This window comes from Melanerpes formicivorus, unplaced genomic scaffold, assembly GCF_026170545.1.
Source record: "Melanerpes formicivorus ecotype bairdi unplaced genomic scaffold, bMelFor1.0.p_v2 SCAF_30, whole genome shotgun sequence".
In the NCBI taxonomy this organism is placed as follows: Eukaryota; Metazoa; Chordata; class Aves; order Piciformes; family Picidae; genus Melanerpes; species Melanerpes formicivorus.
This window is the reverse complement of record NW_027142382.1, coordinates 2,902,972-2,926,029: the sequence shown is the minus strand read 5'-3', so window position 1 is coordinate 2,926,029 and position 23,058 is coordinate 2,902,972. Positions and strand designations below refer to the sequence as shown.

The 23,058-nt window shown below is 39.9% G+C and overlaps 1 protein-coding gene across 1 annotated transcript in view; it reads left to right on the top strand.

Annotated features, from left to right (window-relative positions):
* The window catches only part of CFAP47 (cilia and flagella associated protein 47), a 299,349-nt gene that overhangs the window by 34,824 nt on the left and 241,467 nt on the right, over positions 1–23,058 (top strand). The window contains exons 22-24 of the mRNA XM_068155062.1: positions 7,260–7,422; positions 10,361–10,461; positions 11,362–11,527. Of these exons, the coding sequence (XP_068011163.1) occupies positions 7,260–7,422; positions 10,361–10,461; positions 11,362–11,527 (430 nt within the window). The remainder of the gene's footprint in view (positions 1–7,259; positions 7,423–10,360; positions 10,462–11,361; positions 11,528–23,058) is intronic.

Genomic DNA, 23,058 nt, shown 5'->3' with positions numbered 1-23,058 from the left:
TGGAAATATACGTATCCCCTAGGATGCTTTAGCTTTTCCCTTTATTCAACTGTATATTAGAAGACTAATAAAAAGCATAGTTCTGTTAAGAAAGTGCTCCAGGTACCAGAATATCTTACTGTGATCAGATACTCTCAGTAGAGACTGATAAACTATTTCCCATTGAATCCAACTTCTTTATCATTCTACTTCATCTACATTTCCCCATTTTCTCACCAAATTTCTTCTTTCTTTTTCTTGACTCTCCAGTCTTGAAAAAAGGAAACTTCTCCTATTCAGATTTCATGGTTGCAAGCACTGTTTCCTGCCTCTGCATTTGAACAGCTGTTTCTCTGATCTCATCACAGTTTTCTGGAGAGCTGCTCTTACCAGCTCACCTCCCAGCTGCTCCAAGCCTTCTGTATCCCATTGAGTCACATTCTTTTCTGTCTGCCTTCTGGTTCTGCTATAACTTCCTGCTGCTGTTGCAGTCATTACTGACAACACTACTTTACAATGCAACAGAACCCCACTATATTGATGTTATTGCTAAAAAAGTAGATGCTAGAACAAAGGAAAAAGTAAACCAAAATAGTTCAGAAACATTGATTAAAAGAATCACAAAAGCACAAAATTATTTTAATAGCCTTTAAAATTTAATAAAACTACTTGAATTATTAATTCCAGGTAATTTAGTCTTGAATGTTGTGCCTTCCTCTTTCAGAAGGTATTAGAGGTGACAGGTTTCTCCAGCTCTCTGGAGGTTAACTGTGCTTTTCTTGGCTGTGAAAGTCAGAGCTGTAAGTGAAAGCAGTATGCAAAATGTAAACTAGAAATGGGTGAGCTAGAAAATACTTCTTAATAATATATTTGGATACAGGCTGTATGCTGCTTCCTCTTCTGTTTTGGTATAACTTTAATCTTTAGTTTGTTTTCCATTGCAGTCTAAGGAGATTTAGCCAGGTGAATGATGGTCTAGGAAAGGTTCTCAGTCCAAAGCCCAAAATTACCCACCCAACAAAACCCGACCCCAAAACTCCATAGCTATCTGTTGTAGTTCCCTCATCCCTATCCAGAGAGATAGCAATTACTAATAGTATTATTTGTTGATTGATTCATTGAGTGATTATTTTTGGTTTTTTAAATCATTCTGCCCAAGAAGCCTACCTTTGCTGACCATTCCTCTTTCTGTAACCTGCTCGTGCAGATAATGGTGAGCAGCACCTCATTCTTTTGGTTTTGTGCCAAAGAAATGGGCAGCATATGGTTGCCTTAAATATTTCATAGAATCATAGAATGGCTTAGACTGCAAGGGACCTTAGAGATCATCTGCACTGGTTAGGCCACACCTCGAGTACTGTATCCAGTTCTGGGCTCCTCAGTTTAGGAAGGACGTTGACTTGCTGGAACGAGTCCAGAGAAGGGCAACGAAGTTGGTGAGGGGCTTGGAACACAAGCCCTATGAGGAGAGGCTGAGGGAGCTGGGACTGCTTAGCCTGGAGAGGAGGAGACTCAGGGGTGACCTTATTGCTCTCTACAACTGCCTGAAGGGGGGTTGTAAACAGATGATGGTCTCTTCTCCCAGGCAGCCAGCACCAGAACAAGAGGACACAGTCTCAGGCTGCGCCAGGGGAAGTTCAGGCTGGAGGTCAGGAGGAAGTTTTACACAGAGAGAGTGATTGCCCATTGGAATGTGCTGCCCGGGGAGGTGGTGGAATCGCCATCACTGGCGGTGTTCAGGAGGAGACTTGACAGGGTGCTTGGTTACATGGGTTAGTTGATTAGGTGGGTTGGATGATAGGTGGGACGTGATGATCTTGAAGGTCTCTTCCAACCTGGTCTGGTCTATTCTATTCTATTCTATTCTATTCTATTCTATTCTATTCTATTCTATTCTATTCTACTCTATTCTACTCTATTCTATTTACTCCAACCATGGGCAGGGATGCCTCTCACCTAGACTTGGCTGCTCAAGGTGTCCATCCCTCCTGGCCTTGAACACCCCCAGGGAGGAGGCATCCACAACCTCCCTGGGCAACTTATTCCAGAGTATCACCACCCTTATACTGAAGAACTTCTTTGTAAGATCCAGCCTAAACCTATTCTCCCTCACCTTTGTTCCTTAACCATTACCGTGTTATTCCAGGCAGGATAATTCATGTGCTAGCAGCAGCATCATGTGTGGTCTGGCAAGGAAAGCAGGTAAAGCAAGGTGCAGGAGTTGTAGTGACTCAAAATGGCTATTTTTTTTTCTTTTTTAATCTACTAGAAAGTTACAAATTCCAGCATCTTGGGAAAAAAAAGACAGAATACACAGCTGTGTAATAATGAAGCCTGTGAATGCCTTTGATTGAGATAGAGAGAGCAAGTCACACCTGTCAAAGCTTATTACTTCAGCTTTTTGTAGAGAAATGACAAGTGGTTTTGGCAGAGTTGTTGGCATTTTTAATGATTTTTTTTTTTTTTAATGAAAGAACAGAAATTGTGGTATATAAAAAATTAATTGTATGGAAAAACTGCAGCTGTGGAATTATAAGGTGTTGCTGGTGCATCATCTCTGACCATATACAAATGCAAGATTTAGGTTTTCTCAGTGTTTTGAGCAATGGCTTTAAACACTAGTGGCATTATTGATGTGGAAAGCTGCTTAGCTGTGATACAAAGATGGAGAATTTAGGCTTAATGAAAGATTTTAGCATCCTTTAAGGGAAAACTCATGTTAAATCTGAGGTTATGACAGTATCACCAAGGTTGGAAGAGACCTCAAGGATCATTGAGTCCAACTTGTCACCACAGACCTCATGACTAGACCATGGCACCAAGTGCCACTTCCAATCCCCTCTTGAACGCCTCCAGGGACAGTGACTCCACCACCTCCCTGGGCAGCTCTTTCCAATAACGAATGACTCTCTCCGTGAAGAACTTTCTCCTCACCTTGAGCCTAAAAGTTTGAGAATATATATTGTATAGAGCCTCAGGGCATGGACCTTTTATTTTGCAGTTAGGTTTAAACTCAAATCAACCTGATTTCTTCCTAAATTTCCTTACATTTTCTCTCTTTATATCAGTGCTGAATCTCTGTATCATTAGTGCTAAAGACATAAACTTTAAAATCAACCTTTCCACAAATTCAATAATTTTTAGTGCTTCCAGTCTTTTGACCAGTCTGCATGTTATTACATGGTGAATATAAGAGTGTTACCCTTTACAGATGATTTAACTTAATTTTAAATCATAAACTAGCTTACTGATTCTGTGTGAAGTTCTCTGTAGTTCGCTGTGAAGTTATACTTTGAACACAAGCACTGTAATTTGAGACATGTCACATTCTTTTTACTAAATAAACTATATGATTCCTGTATTAGACAGCAAAACATCTACTCAGCCTTGAGAATATATTTTGTGTTCCATAATAGCTGGTAAAGTACAGTTTACAAAGCATGAAGTGTGTTATTGCATCGGGGTACTTAGTAAAGATAGAAACAAAGTAACTGCTTTTAAAGTGCTTTCTGAAATGTTTGGTTTTTTCTTTCAGATTTCCTCCTCAGCCTCAGAATCATACTTGAATTAGTTTTTTATGCATGAATTTTACACGAAATATCATTTTAACTGTCATGGTTGATGGGGTAGTGTACTTCAAAGCCAGTGTAGGTTTTGGGTGAGCATCACGTCCTACATGTGGTGAATTAAGGGTCTTGCACATATTTGGTTTTGCTTCCCAGTTCTTAGCCTATGTAACAATTGTTGCACAGTAAGACTAAAGCAAATTTTCCTGATAGTGGGAATGAAAACCAAGTTTTGAATAGTTGCTTTTGGAAAGGGATCCAGGGATTCCATCTTTGGTTGTCTGACTTCAACTTACTAAACATAACAGCGCTGATTAAGAAAAACTGCAGTGTTAGACTATACTGTTTTACATAGCCAATGATGTAATGATAGCCATAGCTATCATAATGGTATCTGTAGACTAAGTATTTTAATGTTGGCAAGCTTTAAAATCTTAGTGTTATTGTGTAATATATGTCATGCATGCTAGGGATGGAAAGGATTTTATGTGCTTTTATACCGCAGTTCCTGGCAATGGTGGTTCAGATGTTAGAATCACTCATGTAGGAAAGTGCCTGCTGGCTGCAGGAGCTGTCAGGGCTGGGAGCAGTCTCCAGATTGTGCAGTCATCTCTGTTCTCCTTACACTGACCCATAATGCTTGGGAGATGAGTTGGTTGTTTATGCAGCATTTTGCTTGTTATGATTCTAAAGATATATGCTGGGTACACTATAAGAAATACAGCAAACTTCATACGTAGCCGAAGGAGCTTGAAAGAATCTTCTGATTGTTTCTCTGTTGTGACTGCTGTACAAAATGTTTGATCTATTTTTACTTATTTGTTGTCTCTCTCTCTAGTATTGGCTCACCTTACAGTGCTCTCTTGCATATGTATTTTAATAGCTATTAGGACCACTAAATACATGGAGTGTGAGATAGTCTTCTGATTGTATCTCTGATAATATTCTGATTGTGTCTGTTGTACAAAATGTTTGATCTACAGCCATGTGATTTTACTTATTTATATTTTTCTCTATAGAAACTTGGTTCACTTTACAGTTTTACTTATATATTTTAACAGCTAACTACTAAATACATGGGTATTTAGCTCTGTTTTATCAGACTTATTTTAGGGTTTTAGGTAAAAATGGTAAAAGATTTGTGCTGATTTTTTTATTGTTGTTGCTGTTAGTTTTGTTTATTTGTTTTTAATGCAAATTTCACAGCCTTGAAATGCAGTGCTTATTAACTTCTGCTGTAGGATAAGATAGCCACTTGTTTCTCTAAAACTGTAAGGAGTCACTGTTTGTGATGTGAGATCATGTATTTCACACATACTTTGAAATGAAATGAACTTCTCACACTAAGAGGAAAATGTCCTTTGCAGTCTAATTTTCAATTATGTGGTTTTATGCCACAAGAGCGAACCTTGAAGATGTAATGTGATGAAACCTTTGATGTGGGTGACTTGAGATGCCAAAAATAGAAGAGTATGTTAATCAAATCAGGAGAATTTTACTCAGATTTGTTTGGAACGCACCTTGAGTGTTAGTTACTAAAAAAGTCTGAACTGACATTCAGCACATTAATGTTGAAAATCCAATTCTGTGTTATACACTCAAATCATTGTCAGGTTTGAAGTAGCAGTATAAACCAAGGGCCTGTGGTGATCTCGCTAGAAAAACTTGCCCTCATCTCCTGCTTCCTTCTTGCTAAGCACAAACACACGCATTGTTCCACAAGGCTCAGCACACATCTCGCTCACCAGGAGATCATAACTGTGAGCTACAAACCCTGCTGGAACTCCAAACACTTTAAGTGCTGCATACTTGCTTCTCATTACCTAAGCCCTGTGTTGATTCTGCTACAGATGGCTATGTGCCTCATGTCCTGGGTTAGGATAAATCTTGTTCTTCCTGTTAGTTACATATTCTACTTACTATCATATATGTAAAAGTGAAGTATGGCACACTACATTCTGCAGATTTTGGAAGCTTTTAAATGATTCATCAGTTCTTTATCTAACTGGTTTTACTTCATGCAGATTTTATAGGCCAGAATGCTTTCTGGAGATGTCAGTGGTTTTCAAGGTGAAAACAGAATTTGAAGGACTTTAACAGTGATTTCATTGCAAAAGTCTGTTTTTCCTTCTATCACCTTTCATAGAAGTCTTAGTTGTACCATCATTACCTTGTTCCTATCTGATCTAAAAGTGGAGTGAACTCCTCAAAAGCAAGTATATTCTATTCCAAACTGGATGATATGAAATAAAAAATAGGAAATAATAGAAACAAAGAGATTTGGAAAGTACTTGCAGAAAGCCATGAGGATTTTAGCCAACATTTATTTTGCCTTTCTGGTGTTATATCTACGACTCAGTAGAAGCTAACTGGGAGTTACGAAGCAGCACTTTATTTCTCATTTCCGTTGACAATGATAGAATCAATAAGGTTGTAAAAGACCTCAGAGATCATCAAGTTCAACCTATCACCCAACACTTCACAACTAACTAAACCATGGCTTCGAGTTCCACATCCAATCCTGTTTTGAACATCTCCAGGGCCAGGGACTCCACCACCTCTCTGCACAGCCCATTCCAATGGCCAATTACTCTTTCTGTGAAGAACTTTCTCCTCACCTCAAGCCTAAACTTCCCCTGGCACAACTTGAGACTCTGTCCTCTTGTTCTGGTGCTGGTTGCCTGGGAGAAGGGACCAACCTCCTTTCAGGTAGTTGTAAACAGCAATAAGGTCTCCCCTGAGCCTCCTCTTCTCCAGGCTAAGCAACCCTAGCTCTCTCAGCCTCTCCTCATAGGGCTTGTACTTGAGGCCTCTCACCAGCCTTTTTGACCTTCTCTGGACATGTTCAAGTGTCTCAATACCCTTAAATTGAGGGCCCCAGAGCTCTTATGGTGTGGCTAACATGGTTATCTGTACATTTTTGTTTTTCAGTTCTTAGCAAAATAAACCTTCTGTTACATAGTAAAACTAAACTTAATTTTCCTGATAGTGGGGATGAAAACCAAATTTTGAATAGCTACTTTGGGAAAGGGATACTGCTCTGGTGTGTTGATCCTTGGAAAGATGGATCCTTGAAAGTCCCCTGTGAAATAAATTTGGCCTCTCAAGAGCAAAATCTGCTTAAAAAGAGGACTGTGTGTAAAACATGCTATATTTTAAACCCCAACCCTCACTTACTTGGGGATGTGATTGCAGTGATACAACTGGGATCAAAGTCACTGGAGTCTGGACTTCTAGAATTCGATGCATTCAATGACAAACACTAAAAAAGAATCTTTTTCTTCCCCTGAGGTTTTTTAAAATTTTTAACTCATGCTTCACCCTTTTCTCCCTGTGCTGTAGCAGCTGACCTTTTCAGTGTTTGAGAAAGGCTTTCTTAAGTTAGGTGCCTTTGTTTCCCCCCTCTATCCTTACACATTCAGGTCACTACTCCAACTTCTTTTTAACAGAAACCTTGTCTGTAGCTGTGCTGATAACCCTGATACCTTTGGGGCATACAGGTTTTTTTGTCCTTGGTAGTTGAAAAAATGGTTTGTCACTGCTTACTTGAAAGGCTGTTACTGTGTGCTAATAAACTGTCTCCTATTAATATCATGATCTGGTCCTAAACTAATTACAATAATTATTCTGAAACAGTGATGCTGCTCAGGTGGTTCAAGAAGTGCCTAGAATTTCTTTAGGAAAGTGACCACGAATGATGTTTTTGTCCTTTAGGTGGCAGCATATGACTTCATTCTTCCAGTTAATACTCCCCGGGCTGACTTCCCAGCGACTGAGCCAAGCCTTGAAGCTTCTGTTGGATCTGCAAAGCACGTTGTTGCTCCTCGGCCACAGGCAGTGACTGTGGTCATTCCATTCTGTAAAGTTAAAGGAGTTGGTAGGTAGGGGCTTAAGCAGATGTTGGATACTCGTATTTGTAGTGATGTTTTTTGCTTGTACTCTAATTGCAGAAACTAATTAGACATTTCCAGATATTAGAATAGAATATTACTGATAATTGTACACTTTGTAAATGTCTTGGAAACCTGTGAAATGTTCAGATTTTGTGGTTTTAAATATATGTAAAGCTGAATTTTCTATACAAAATTATGACATGCTGGGAATTGTTTTTCTTTCCCCCAATTTGGCACTTGCCTAAAAATCACTTTACCAAAAGCCTGTTTTTTTTTTTGTTCTCTTTCATTAGTACTTCACTAGACCTTACCATGCTGAGCTCAATATTTACAGCAGTTCATCTGAGAAGTGTTAAAAAATAGCACATCACTCATGGTCTTTTTCAGTCTTACCCTGTCAAAACTCGGAGCTCTAGCTACATATAATACTCCTTTAAAATGACGCTAAGTGGCTGTGATCCCATCTGAGAGAATTGGTGGCAATTTAGTCCATTTGCTTCTGTTTGCTTTTATGTGCGGAACTGTGCTTTTCTGGCCTGCCAGGCTTTATTAATTGCCAGAGTTACAGGCTATTGGCCTGCAGCAAGGAATTGGTATCTCACATGATTCTTCTCTGGGCGTGTTTTGTTTTGTTTTGCTTATTTTTAGGAAGTAATTTATGCTTCTCTTTAGTCTCCTGTCTGATCTTTAAAGTCATGTGTGAATGCTTGATTCTGTTAGCTATCCTGATCACCCTTTTTAATAAGTAGTCACTGTTTATCTGAGATGAGAATTGAGTGCTGTCTTCCTGAAATGATGATTGGGTAATGTTTAGGGATTTTGGGAGCTTGAAAAGGGATAATCACAGCATAATGAAGGGGTTTGTAGACAGGCAGAGGTTGGTCTCTTCTCCCAGGCAGCCAGTACCAGAACAAGAGGACACAGTCTCAGGCTGAGCCAGGGGAGGTTCAGGCTGGAGGTTAGGAGGAAGTTTTACACAGAAAGAGTGATTGCCCATTGGAATGGACTGCCCGGGGAGGTGGTGGAGTCGCCATCACTGGAGGTGTTCAGGAAGAGACTTGACAGGGTGCTTGGTTGCATGGAGTAAGATGCACCTTGCAAGTTTAACAAATGTGCTTAATTCTCACTACTGCTTACTTTTTGGCATGTGTTTCCCACCTTCCCCTCTCCCCCCTCCCCCACCAATGACAGTTTTCGAGTTGACTGGGATTCAGATTGCATAAGACACTGCAGTTGGCAATTAAATCAATAGGTCATACCTGGTGCTGCAGCCTGAGAAAAGGATTGCAATCTTGCCGTAGTCAATCCAGTCTTTTATCTTCAGTGTAGCCAATATGTTTTCAATCCATCATGGATCTTTTTCTGATTTTTTTTTTCTTATTTTATTTATTTGTTTTTAAACAAAGTTTGTAGACTGATTAAGCACCTGAGAAGGAAAGCAGGTCTCTTACTTAAATACTTGCATAACTTGTCCCTTAGAGACTAATTATTGATATATAAGAAAATACTGAAAGCATAAAAAAACCCAAAAAACTAGAAAAGACACAAGCCCTGCCTTAGCCAGATGTAAGGGAGAAGGAACTATTATCAAGGTAATGATCTCATATGAGCTGACATTAAAAATAATCTCACAGGTTTGTTTGGTTTTGTGGGATAGAAAATATCCTTCTTCCTTCCTCCCCTTCCCTCCTAGTCTTTCAGTTTTGCAGTGTTTTCCTTGTACAGGCAATTTCAGTGAGAGCTGAGGGCTTCATGACTAGACATTAATTGAGTATTGCTGGAAGCATTCCAGCAGATTAGGTTCCTACTTTAAAACAATATTAGTTTATAGAGTTTATATGCCTGTGCTTTAGAGAAATACAGCTACTACTGTCTTATACATAATGTGAAATAAGTAATTAGGAAATCCTCTTGGCCTTTTTAGGGGAGAAGAAAATTGATCAACATATTTCCTTACTGACTGTTAAACAAGCTTGCAGATTTTAATAGGGGGATGTTATATATTTGCTAGGGTAATTTCCAGTGTTTAATCAAGAAGTTAAATGAGGCTGTGGGAACTTATACCTTTGTTTTTCTAAATCCTCACTTAATTTTTTTGGGGGGGACAGTTTCTTTAGAATAGAATAGAATAGAATAGAATAGAATAGAATAGAATAGAATAGAATAGAATAGAATAGACCAGGTTGGAAGAGACCTTCAAGATTGTGTCCAACCCATCAACCAATCCAACCCACCTAAACAATAAACCATGGCACCAAGCACCCCATCAAGTCTCCTCCTGAACACCTCCAATGACGGCGACTCCACCACCTCCTTGGGCAGCCCATTCCAATGGCCAATCACTCTTTCTGTATGGAACTTCTTCCTAACATCCAACCTGAACCTCCCCTGGTGCAGCCTGAGACTGTGTCCTCTTGTTCTGATACTGGCTGCCTGGGAGAAGAGACCAACATTCGCCTGTCTACAACCTCCCTTCAGGTAGTTGTAGAGAGCAATAAGGTCACCCCTGAGTCTCCTCCTCTCCAGGCCAAGCAACCCCAGCTCTCTCAGCCTCTCCTCATAGGGCTTGTGTTCCAAACCCCTTACCAACTTCATTGCCTTTCTCTGGACTCGTTCCAGCAAGTCAACCTCCTTCCTAAACTGAGGGGCCCAGAACTGGACACAGTACTCGAGGTGTGGCCTAACCAGTGCAGTGTACAGGGGCAGAATGACCTCCCTGCTCCTGCTGGCCACACTGTTCCTGATGCAGGCCAGGTTGCCATTGTATGTATAGTGCAGAAACAGAAAGAAAAGAGGGCTTTAAAACATGGGGAGAAAAATTTCTGCTAAACATGTGCAGAAACAATGATTTTATGAAGGCACTTTGAGTAAATATCTGTCAAAATAATGCTGTATAAATAGATATATATATTTTTTCAACAGTACTTAAGTCACCAGTTGAGTTGTCCTCAATGGAACTGAAATTTGTACAACATTTAAGTGGCAAACATTTCAATACTGCTGCTCACAGTCTAAATTCTCAGGTATGTAGTCACGAGTGTTGTTGGCTATAGCTTTTAATTACTGCAGAGTGACTGGAAAAGGAATACAAATGTGGAAGTCAAAGTTCAGTCATATTCCAAATACATGGTTTAAATATTTAAATTTTTCCCATTGTCATTTTTTGTTCAGTTTTTGATTTTACATATGTCTTTTGATCACTGTAAAATTTTTCAAAACTCAAAACTGGGCTTCATCATTCCTTTCTAGTTCTTTCTTGCTTTCATAGAATCATAGAATTGTTAGGGCTGGAAGGGACCTCAAGAATCATGTAGTTCTAACCCCCTGCCATGGGCAGGGACCCCTCACACTAGATCAGGTTGCTCGGAGCCACATCCAGCCTGGCCTTGAAAACCTCTAGGGATGAGGCTTCCACCACCTCCCTGGGCAACCTGTTCCAGTGTCTCACCACCCTCATGGTGAAAAACTTCTTCCTAGCATCCAAATTGAATCTACCCATTTCTAGTTTTGCTCCATTCCCCCTAGTCCTATCACTATCTGACACCCTAACAAGTCCCTCCCCAGCTTTCTTGTAAGCCCCCTTCAGATACTGGAAGGCCACAATTAAGTCTCCTTGGAGCCTTCTCTTCTCCAGACTGAACAGCCCCAACTCCCTCAGTCTGTCCTCATAGGAGAGATGCTTCAGCCCTGTAACCATCCTTGTGGCCCTTCTTTGGTCATGCTCCAGCATGTCCAGATCCTTCCTGTAATAGGGTCTCCAGAATGGGACACAGTACTCCAGGTGGGCTTTCACTAGAGTGGAGTAGAGGGGGAGAATCACTCTGATCTGACTGCAAAAACAAGCCTTAGGATAAGCAATATGTAAAACATCATGGTGTTGATGCTTTTCCTCTCTCATGATGTCTTCCCTTCTTTGCAAATGTTTACAGAAGCTTGATGTGAAGAATATCTCAAGGCAGCAATTGGCATGGAAATTGGATTGTGATGATGCAGGCAAAAATACAGAAGACTATGTTTTTAAATTTAGTCCGCAGACTGGATTTCTTGATCCAGAACAAAAAGTCAGCATTACTGTATTCTTCTGCCCTAGTAAGTAATTATCTAAATTCTTCTTCAGACAGTTTGGTCAATATGCCATTTTCATAGATTTGTTTAAATGTCTTTTTACAATGAATCATAACTAGCACTTGTTTTGATTAACTTGCACTTGATTTGATTAATGTGACTAAATAACAAACTGAAGTGCCTAAAGAAAGGTTTGTTGTGCTGAGAAAATAAGACAGCTGCAGACCTAACACAAAGCATGGAATTACTTGATAGCATAATTTAAAAAGTCTGGTTTGCACATAAAAAGCATCAAGTTTTACACGTATAAAACATCAAAGTCTGGGATAGCTGAATAATTTTCAGCATTGCTCTTTCATGTGCATTTAGGTTGAGTGACAGATACTAAAGCTTTCCAAGAGTACTTGGAGTATGTGTGAACTCTTTCTCCTAAATAACCATAATTTAGATAAGAATGGAGATTTCCCTCCTCAATGAGATACAAAATAGGATTTTCTGAGTAGTCTACCCTAAGTAAAAAATGTAAAATAGATTTCTACAAAACTTATGAGCTTGCAGGGAGATCTTAATCAACCACATACACAAGAGGAGGAATGGCAGAACATTAGTATTAGGATTCTACAAGATCTGCAGTCATGTGTTTAGGGTAGAAAGTAATGTGGCACTGTATTTGAGTTGATAAAACACACCAGCATATGCTGCTGATGCCTACAGAACTCAGTCATTTGAATAGTGTGGTGGTGAGAGAAAGTTCAGTTCTCCCCCCCACACAAAGAAACCACGGCTAACTCTGTCGGAAAGCAGAGATGAATTAAAGCTATATTTACAAGCAGGATGAAATGCAGTGAATATATACACAATATACAATATTTACAATATATACAGAAACATACAGCAAAGAACATAATACAGAACAAAACTCCCTCCTCCAGACAGGAGGGTCCTCCCCCCCTGTACCCCCTCTCTCCCCCTACCTCCCTTTTTCCCCAAAAAGGGTTAGAGAGAGAGAAAAGGTAATTATTAAGGAGGAAATTCTGTTAGCTCAAAGCATGTGCAAGAATTTGTTTCTTACCTGTTAGTTCAAGGTTAACTCTGTCCAGCAGCTGTTGCTCAGAGAGAGACAGAAGCAGGCAGGCTGAAAAGACAGACAGAACTGAACTGACTGAGACTCAAACAGAACTAAAACTTAAAGTTGCATTTTACCTATCTACCAATGAAATTAGTTTAGAATATCTGAATGTTTTCAAAACATTCAGCCAGAGTGTTCCAGCAACTGTCCCTTTCTTAAAGACACAGCCTAAAATGGTCACAGATAGTTTTTCTTTTGGGGCCCCAGCATTCTCAAGTGGAAGAAAAGTGTGGCATTTGCAGTTCAATCTGACCATGAGTCAGCAAGTGAGCATCTCTGTCTTAAAATTGTGTATTATAAATTGAGAAGACTGTATTAAATGTTGCTCTGCAAATATGAATAAGCAAGAGCAGTATTTAATTGCATGGGCTGCTTAGAGGGGCTTACGGTACTTCAAAACATTTTCCCATTCTCTGTCTCATTGGTAGCTTTTTGTTTGTTTTCAACTTACGGTTGTAGAAAAATCACATTGACTTAGAGTTTTTGCTTCATGAAGTGGATAAGTAATTAATATGTAATTTTCTCAGGATTACTTAGAAAGTTGTTTGTTTTAAATTCTCTACATTTTTGTTTTGGGTAGCAAGCACTGGCTTTTCTGAGGCTGTATTTCTTTGTACATGGAATACCTGGATATTTTCTGATCCTGTTGATGTTTACAGTTGTAAACATTGTATCCTTTTAGGAATAGGTATTTAAATTACTGTGTTAAATTATGTATTATTACAAATTGCATGAGGAAAGTTAAATGCCATTTACTGTTGGAAGGCTGAGCAACAATATTTAGAGCATATTTCTGGCTTTGATGCATCACTTTCTGTCCTTTTTCCTTACATCCTTCCAAAGTAAATTGTAAAAACCCCATTATTGAGCACCCACAAAAAATGTTAATGAAAAAAAGAATTATTGTGGTTTTTTTGGTACTTGATGTAATCCTTGGTTTTGGAACCACATGATATGATCTCACCTTCATCTCGTCTATGGAGGTCCTGAGTCAGGTTTTACTGATAAATTTACATTAGGTTATCAGAACAAAGTAAGTTGACAGATTTTGTTTGTTTGTTTGAAGAATCTCTTTTCAGAGCAACATGAAGTAAAAAAAAATCCCAGGCAACTAGGTAAATTGAAGGAAAGCATTGTTCCAGGGTGTGAGAAAATACTGGAGTATAAAAACCAGAAGAGGTTAAAAAGTGGAAGCAGCATGACAAGAAGATTGAGCTAAACACACATTGATATTATAGGAGAAAATATGGAAGCTGTTTTCAGATACTCAGTTTTAGAAAGAGGGATTTGGAATCTTAGTTTACATATGAAGGATGTAGGGGTTTGCTCAAAGCACATCTGTTAAGTGTGTCTAGGCAGCAGAAAGGGTAAACCTCTGTTGAGGAAAAATAATGAAGTCAAGGAATGGAAACATGACACCAGGTCCTTGGAGTAAGAATGTAGTGAAACGAGGAAAGGAAATAGAGAAGGCTGGAAAGTGTTAAAACAGTTTTAGAATGACAGAAAGTTATTCCTTGAGATGCAATATAAAAATACTCATGTAGTTGTCTCAGTCCGGAGAGGGAAAGACTCAGTTCTTTTGAATATTCCTGTGTTGTGAAATTAGAGGCACAAACGAGGCCAAAATATCAACAGCTAGACTATTTATTACATAAATAAAGTGGAAATAATAAGGGGAGCGGGAGAAAATAGAGAGGGAGAGAGAGAAGAGAGAGAGAAGAGAAAAAGAATTATATTACCACACCCCTCACCCCCCAAGACAGTTTGAGTCTGTGGAGGAAAGGTGCTGCAGGAGATGTTGGGTTTGTAGACAAACAGTGCTGAGGCTTTGGCTGGAGAAGAGATGTGGTCCTCTGGGCAGCCTCTTCATCTCCAGGAGCTGCAGCAGGCGGAACTTAGGACATGGAGAGAGGGTTCAGTCTGCTTCTTCCAGGCTCGATGGCCTCTTTTCTCTGGAGCAGCATTGTCCTGGGTTTTCCCTTCTCAGCGACATGCTCCTTCTCCTGTGTTTTCCTTCATCTCCGTTTTTCTCCTGCGTTTTTCTTCTTCTAAGCCAGTAGTTGCTCAAGTCTTTTATACAGTTTTTTAGTCCTTAGGTATGTGTCTGATGGCTGGAAAATGATCTTGTCCTGAAGGCTTGATGGCTGGGTCCTTGGTCCATTGCTGTAGGCCAGCTGCAGTCCAGTTATCATGATGTTATCTTTGCACCTTCCAAGAGTCATTCCAGTGGTTCTGCCCAACACATATCAGCTATTGTCTGGGCAAGCAGCAAGTGATTTTATCTTTGTTGAGTCACACCAGGAGAGCCAACTTTTAGTCTCTCACAGTAGTTTACTATAACTCTCTATTTCTTTTATTTTTTTTTCCCTGCTTTCATAAATTTCTAATTATTTTTTTTCTGCAATGTTTCAGATAATAAAGCCTACAAAATAGGTGTTGTAACTTGAGAAGTCATGTCATTCTAATGTGATGGTTGTGCAGAGTGTGCCTATGGTTAGAATAATTGTGGATCACATTAAAATAATCACTTGTGAGGAGCACATATAAACATTCTTGTCTGCATGTGAATTTGAGAAACATTCTTCTAATAGTAGATATAATAGCTGCATTTTGCATTCATTAAGTTAATGTATATAGCTTGGAAAAGAAATTTTCTCAGGGCAAAATTAGACTTGGTAGACAAGAATAATAAATCTCTATTTGCAGATATCTTATGATTTTAGGACCCAGTTGAGCACAGTGTCTCATTTTCTCCTCCCTCTAAGCACCACTCTGGTGTTTAAGACAGAGGGGAAAAAAAAATAAATGCTAATACTCTTCTGCGGAGCAGCTTGAGAGGGATCGTGTGATAATGAATGAGTGGAATGATAGTCCAAGTGATGGATGTTCTATTTAGATCTTTGTCACAAAAATGTATTAAAATTGTTTCCATGTTGGAAAGACTGTGAAGCCCAGAACAGCATACAAATAAAAGCCAGTATTTTGAATTACTGAATAAATTGTAGGTGTAAATGTAGAGGGGTTTATACATAAATGTGACTAATAAATATTTGTGACTTGAAGTTTTTTTTGTGTTTTTGCTGTGTTCCAATATCTTTTATTTACAGAAAATCATAAATAATTGTAAAAAAATCAATTGCCTTTAATTCCATCTTCTAATATTTTCCCATGATTTATAGCTTCTTTTACTACACCTTTACTGAATATAATTACTCTTTCTTGCAAAGGAATGTTAGATACATGAAAACTCACACAGGAGACTTAGTTAATGAATTGCCTTCCTAGGTTTGCAGTGTAAAGTAGAATGTGGGAATGAGTAAACCTTAAATTGAACTTTGAGTATGCATTAATTTGTTTAAATAGACCACAATATTTATAATAATGATAGTGCAAAATGCTGTAGTAAGCTAGTGTTAAATGCAAGAATTTACTTAATTCAATGGAATATGATGCTTCCTGTTTAAAAAGTGTATGCCCGATTTTGTAGAGATTCTCAAGAACTGAAGGTATGTTAGAATGATCCTCCTCTGTACTGTACTATAATGCATTAACTGTAGATGAAAAAGTTCACTGTATCTTGTGATGTGGAAATACTTATCTGTATGCAAATATACAAGGGCTGGGTGTAAGAAAGGAAGGGACAGCCGCATCTCATTTGTGCTCTATGATAGGACAAGAGGCAATGGATGTCACTTCCAGCACAGGAAGTTCCACCTCAACATGAGGAATAACTTCTTTACTGTAAGGGTCACAGAGCAGTGGGACAAGGTCCCCAGAGAGGTTGTAGAATCATCTTCTCTGGAGACTTCTAAGATCCATCTGGATGTGTTCCTGTGTGGCCTGCATTAGACTCTATGGTCCTGCTCTGACAGGGAGGTTGGACTCGATCATCTTTGGAGGTCCCTTCCAACCCCTAACATCCTGTCACCTGTGTGATCTGCAGCACAGTAAGTTACAATAAATCTGTGCTCTGGCATTCTGCATGGAAAACACAGAATCACAGAATGGTAGGGGTTGGAATAGACCTCTGGGGGTATCTGGTCCAACCCCCTGCTAAAGTAGCCTCACCTAGATCGGATTGCATGGGAATGCACCTAGGCAGATTTTGAAGGTCTCCGTGGAAGGAGACTCCACAACCTCTCTGGGCAGCCTGTTCCAGTGCTTTGTCACTCTCACAAATGAACACATGAATTACCATGAGGTCAATACACCCTGGAAAACTTGATGATTATATAACTGACACCGATGACCATCAAAACATCCATCTTCTAACATTTTTTTCCTGCACTGATATTAAACAGCTATGACCTGTAACACTTTGCTTGGGTAAATTATTAGTTTAGTTTTAAGGACTTACCTTAGGTTTTAACTACCTGTGACTTTTGTACTTTGAAGTCTGTGTGAATGTTTCAGTGGCATGCATTTGTGCTGAAGGTGTATATATGTAATATGGAATGACATTTCAGAAAGCCCCAGGCAACTAAAATAAAAATGCTTATTTGGGACACAAGTGTAGGAATTGAATAATTAGCTAATACAAACTTAAGAGGGTGAGAAAAGCAGATGGTGTTTTAACTCTCTTCCCACACATTCTCCCATGCTCTTTGTGGTGGGTTGAAAATTCCCCCCAACATTAAATTACAAGATCAGCCCATTTACAAGCAAAACTACAATCTACAATGAAATGCTATGAATATGTACAAAATATGCAGTATTTACAATATTTTACAGGTATTTACAATTTATAAGCAGCACAAGAACCTCCCTGGCCAAAAACTATGGGAACTGCTAATAGCTTCCCACTCCCTGCCCTGTTCCTTACCCCCCTGGACACAATGGGACAAGAGAAAAGAGCAGAGAGTTATTTTGTTAGGGTACTCAGCCAAAACAAAGAACACAAACAAGGTCAGCAAAGCCAGACAGAAGCAAGTTAGTGTCTCCCAGAGTGAGAAAACGGAAAAGAGAGAAAGATAGTGTACATATCTAAGTTTTATGGAAGATATCTGTCCAATGGGATTGTTTAGAACTTACCATTATTTTCCTTTTCACACCCAATAGTGTTCGATTTACATTCTACCACTTTCTGTTCAAGATCTGTGGAAAATTTTGAAGGTAGAGCTTAAAACTAGTGAACTATTATACAATTAAGACTTCTTGGGGGAGGGGACACAGCACCAAACACACTCCCTCTCCTCATCCAATAAACTAAGACCAGTAAAAAGTTAGATTTGTACTGCTGGGGAGCAGCAAGGAAGCAAGTATAAATTGCAGCTGAAACAAGTAGAGTGGAGAGGTGAGAACTGGAAATGTTTCTCCTCCAGAAATGTCAGAGCATTATTGGAGAACTTGCGTAAGTGTATTAACTGACTGTCTCGGTCTGGAGAGGGAAAGAGACTCAAGTTCTTTTAGAACATTCCCATGTTGTGAAATTAGAGGCACAAACAAGGCCAAAATATCAACAGCTAGACTATGTATTACATAAATAAAGTGGACATAAGAAGGGGAGAGGGAGAAAAGAGAGAGGGAGAGAGAGAAGAGAGAGAGAGAGAAGGAAAGGAATTATATTACCACACCCTTCATCCCCCCCAAGACAGTTTGAGTCTGTGGAGGAAAGGTGCTGCAGGAGATGTTGGGTCTGTAGAGAAACGGTGCTGAGGCTTTGGCTGGAGAAGAGATGTGGTACTCTGGGGAGATGTTGGGTTGGTACAGGAACGGTGCTGAGGCTCCGGCTGGAGAAGAGCTGTGGTCCTCTGGGCAGCCTGGGTCTGTAGAGAAAGGGTGCTGAGGCTTTGGCTGGAGAAGAGCTGTCCTCTGGGCAGCCTCTTTTCTCCGGAGCAGCATTGTCCCGGCTTTCCCTTCTCAGTGGCATGGTCCGTCTCCTGTGTTTTCCTTCATCTCCGTTTTTCTCCCTCTAAGCCAGTCCAGGGGATACAGTCCCCCACGTTTTCCTTCCGCCTATTTCTCCTCCTACTAGCCAGTAGTGGCTCCAGTCTTTTATACAGTTTTTAGTATGTGTCCAAGTATTGTCCCTCAGGAATTCCAGGGGCAGGAAATAATCCTTAGGTAAATATCCAGGTATCGTTTCCCCGGAAATCTTTCTGTGCATTTCTGTGTGTTTGGGCAAGAGATCTGGATGGGGGGTGGAGGGGGGCCCTCCAACCAGACAAACCGCCCACACTCATTACCCATCATTGTCTACCCTTTCCAGGGTACTTGATGGGTGGAGATTATCTTGTCCTGAAGGCGTGAATGGCTGGGTCATTGTTGTAGGCCAGCTGTGGCCCAGTGAGCAACGTTATCTTTGCACCTTCCAAGAGTCATTCCAGTGGCTCTGTCAGCTATTGTCTGAGCAAGCAGCAAGTGATTTTATCTTTGTTGACTCACACCAAGAGAGACAAACTTTTAGTCTCTCACACTGACTTTCAGCAGTAATAGAATCTGATTGTTTCTTTAAACAAGGAATCTGCATAAAGTGCGGTCCTGGGATAGTATCCCAGGGAGTTCAGCACTCTGAACTAGGTGGACTGAACGTGAAGCAGCTAATTAATATGTACACATGTATATTCTTTGTGTAATTGCATTACTTTTTTGAGAGGTTTTTCTGAGGTAAGGTAATGAATGCTTATCTCTCATAATAAATACACCTAGAAAAGACAGGTAGAAAATTTCCCATATAAATAAGCAGGTTTTGTTAATCTTCGGCAAATTTAGATTGGCAGATTTGTAAATAACCACAAAATCTCCCTAAGGAAAATTTTCCCATCTGCTGAACTGCTTGTTGCTTGCCCTATAAAAGTGGGTGTTGGTATATCAGAATGGTAATAGCAGCACAAACTTCAGCAGTAGTCATGAAAGGTGTGATTAATAGAATAAATTCATTAGTTCAGCTGTTAGTTCAGGACATAATGCTCATTAACTTCTCATTAATCTATTTAACATGAAGTACACTGAAACATTGGTTTTAGGCATTATGAACTAATGAACTATACTTAATGAAATAATTAACCTCTTTTTTTTGTTGTCTGTGTGTCTGTTTAAAAGGAGAGCAGTATTGCTACATCCTCCTGTTTCTGTCTGCCACAGGTTGAGTTTTTATCTACTCCTGCTATTCATACTGTCCTGCCAGCTTCAAAAATGAAAGTGCTGACTGGAGCATAGTACTATAGGGCTGGAAACTCAGATTGTAACATCTTCCTGTTCTGGTTGTTGCTTCTGGGTTCTGGCTCTTGGTCTTTGGCTCTCTTCCGCTGAGATGGCAACAGGACATGGAGAGATGGGGAAGTAGTTTTCTGGCTTGGGCTTTTAGCTCACTTGCTTCTGCCTGTTGCTTGCTGCTGCTTTCTACTTTGCTTGTTCTGTGCATTTGTACTATGATTATCTGAGTTGCTCAGTAAACTCTATTCTTGTCTCACTCTTTTTTTGTCTCAACTCAGAGATTCTTCTGTGTTGTTTTCCCTCACTGCTGTGTTGGGGAAACAGGTTAACCGGCTTGTTTGGCTTTAAACCACAATACTGCCTTAAACACTGGATTATTGGCTCATATATTTGTCTTCATTTAAAGAGTGGACAGATATAATTTTACTCCCCTGTAAGAGTAAAATAACACACTCTCATAGAATTGGAGAGAAATACAGAAATTGTATTAAAAAATATACAGAGCACGCAAATCCTTAATACCTAATACATATACAGGATAAATGAAACCCCCTCAAAACCTTCCCCCAGCCAGATAAACCACAAGCCCCTGTGCTCCTTTTCTCCCCCCATTGTCTCCCTTCCATTAGGTCTAAACAGGCCAACATTATGCAGGATAAATTAGTCAGGACTCTGAAGGCCACAAACAGGCCTCTTCCCCCATGTTTCTGGATAAGGAATCCCTCTGGGGAGCCAAAAGGATGGAGAAAAGAGACAAAAACTAACTCTGCAGCCAGTTTTATAGGGATGCAGGAATTACTGGAATTAAGTACAAGGATTACACTTTCTGGGGTGTATCTTCCAGACTGTCTAGTGCTCCTGGAAGACTTCTCTGTGATTTGAGACCTCCCAGTGCCTTAAAACCAAGACTATTTTACAGATTTTTGATGTTAGTGAATGTGTGGCGCCACACACACAGAGTGATCAGTGATGCAGAACAAGTGCTGTGTCTCCTACATTCTGAATGTCAGGGATTCTGTGGCAAATGGATAGGATCATGTAGCTAATGGATTTGTTAGAGTTATGTACAGCATGGATGGAAAGATTGTGTGAGGAAACCATAACACTATTATTTCCTAACTTTTGAAGGTCTAGTTTTGGAGCTGTGATTAATAGGAATGTTTTAAAATGAGAGTTACTGAAAACTGCATATTCTTTTAGTACTGATTATATGCTCTTTTTTTTTCCCTTCATGACCTTGCATCTCTATGGTATTTATTGATTGTGGCCTTTCACTTTCCTTTGTCATATGTCATACGTGAGTGTGAAGACAGGATACAGGAAATATGTTTCAGTTAGAGAACATCTGTAGGATAGTAGACCTTGCATATGGAAATAACTTGTGCAGAACATCTTTTCTTACAAGCATGAGAATAATACCCTGAGTGTATCTTCATGTTTCCATGGCACTTTTCTGATACTCTTTCACCTTTTCCTCATAAAAGGGCTAAGTGGCAAAAAGAGATGTGTTCTTGCTGTATCAGAATCTAGAAGCACAAGCTTCTTAGCCTTTTCAGCACTGCTGTCTCCCAAAGCTGATTTAACTGGGAATCAGCCAGATGTTGCAAATAGTCTACCAATTTACCATTTCATCAGTATTTTCACCTTGCAAATTTCATGTCTTCTGGTCCAAAGTGAAGGGCTTCACAGGCTATGTTCTGGTCAGCTGACAGGCTTCCATGAAGCTTCTCTATTACCATCTCCATTAAGAAGCTGGCTCTTCTGAGGAAGGAATAAATGTTTTCAAGACCCTAATTTTTCTTCTCTGTGTGTATAAATAATGGTAGCTCTTTCTCAGGTTGTGAAAATAGTTATCTGAGCTAATCTTCAGAAGAACTTGTATTTTGTTTGCCAGGACACACATGCTCCTGCAGACACAAATTCATATTTTATCTCTTTCCTTCTTAAGTATTAAGTAAGGGTGTTTCCATGCTTACTAATTTGATGACAGGAGAATCAAGAGGAAAGGTGTCACTCTTGAAAATCAGAAGATTAAACTTTTGGGGTTGTCTTACAACATTTCATGCGGATTTGTCTCTAAATACAGGAGATGTTCATTAGTTGACTCTCAAAATTGTTTATTTTGCTCGCTTTTCAGCAGGTGGGAATGACTGAAAAGTGATTATATGGCATTGCATGGTTTGAAATGCCATGTGGATAGTTTATTGGTTGTGGAAGGAAGGATATTGCTCCCTGTATCAGTGAAAGGAAATAGGCTTTTCCATCCTAGAGAAAACTGCCTTGCAAGGTGGCATGAACACAATAAAATGGGAGATGCTCTCAGTGGAGGGTAAAACCTGTTCTCCTGGCCTGTGAGAGGCAGAGTATGGGTTTTAGAGCAGCCTGCTCAAACATAGTGGATTGCCATTTTAAAAGGCGCTGGCTTTTTCTTATCTTGGCAGTCAGGTGCTTCTGATATTTATTCCGTTATAAAATCAGCATTTTCTGTGTTGGTGTAATTTCATAACATGACTGCCATTCTTGAAACTTAACATTTATGTTATATGTAAAGGAATATCAAAAAAGAAAATTAAGAACTCAGACTTTGAAAAATTTCTGACAAATTTAAAAAAATATCAATTCTGGTTTGCTACCAGAAAGTGGTCTAAACTTTCTTACATATTCCTTCTGATATAAAACATTTATTGCCTGTCAAGCTAGTGAATGGTGCCACATCCAGCTGGCGGCCAGTCACCAGTGGTGTCCCCCAGGGATCAGTGCTGGGCCCCGTCCTCTTTAACATCTTCACTGATGATCTGGATGAGGGGTTTGAGTCAGTCATCAACAAGTTTGCAGATGACACCAAGTTAGGAGCATATGTTAGTTAGTTAGAGGGTTGAAGGGCTCTGCAGAGGGACCTCAACTGACTGGACAGATGGGCAGAGTCAATGGGATGGCATTTAACAAGTCCAAGTGCTGGGTGCTGCACTTTGGCCACAGCAATCCCATGCAGGGCTACAGGCTGGGGTCAGAGTGGCTGGAAAGCTCCCAAAGAGGGACTTGGGGGTGCTGATTGACAGCCACCTGAATATGAGCCAGCAGTGTGCCCAGGTGGCCAAGAAGGCCAATGGCATCCTGGCCTGCATTAGGAATAGTGTGGCCAGCAGGAGCAGGGAAGTCATTGTGCCCCTGTACATTGGTTAGGCCACACCTTGAGTCCTGTGTCCAGTTCTGGGCCCCTCAGTTTAAGAAGGACATCGAAACATTTGAACGTGTCCAGAGAAGGGCAACA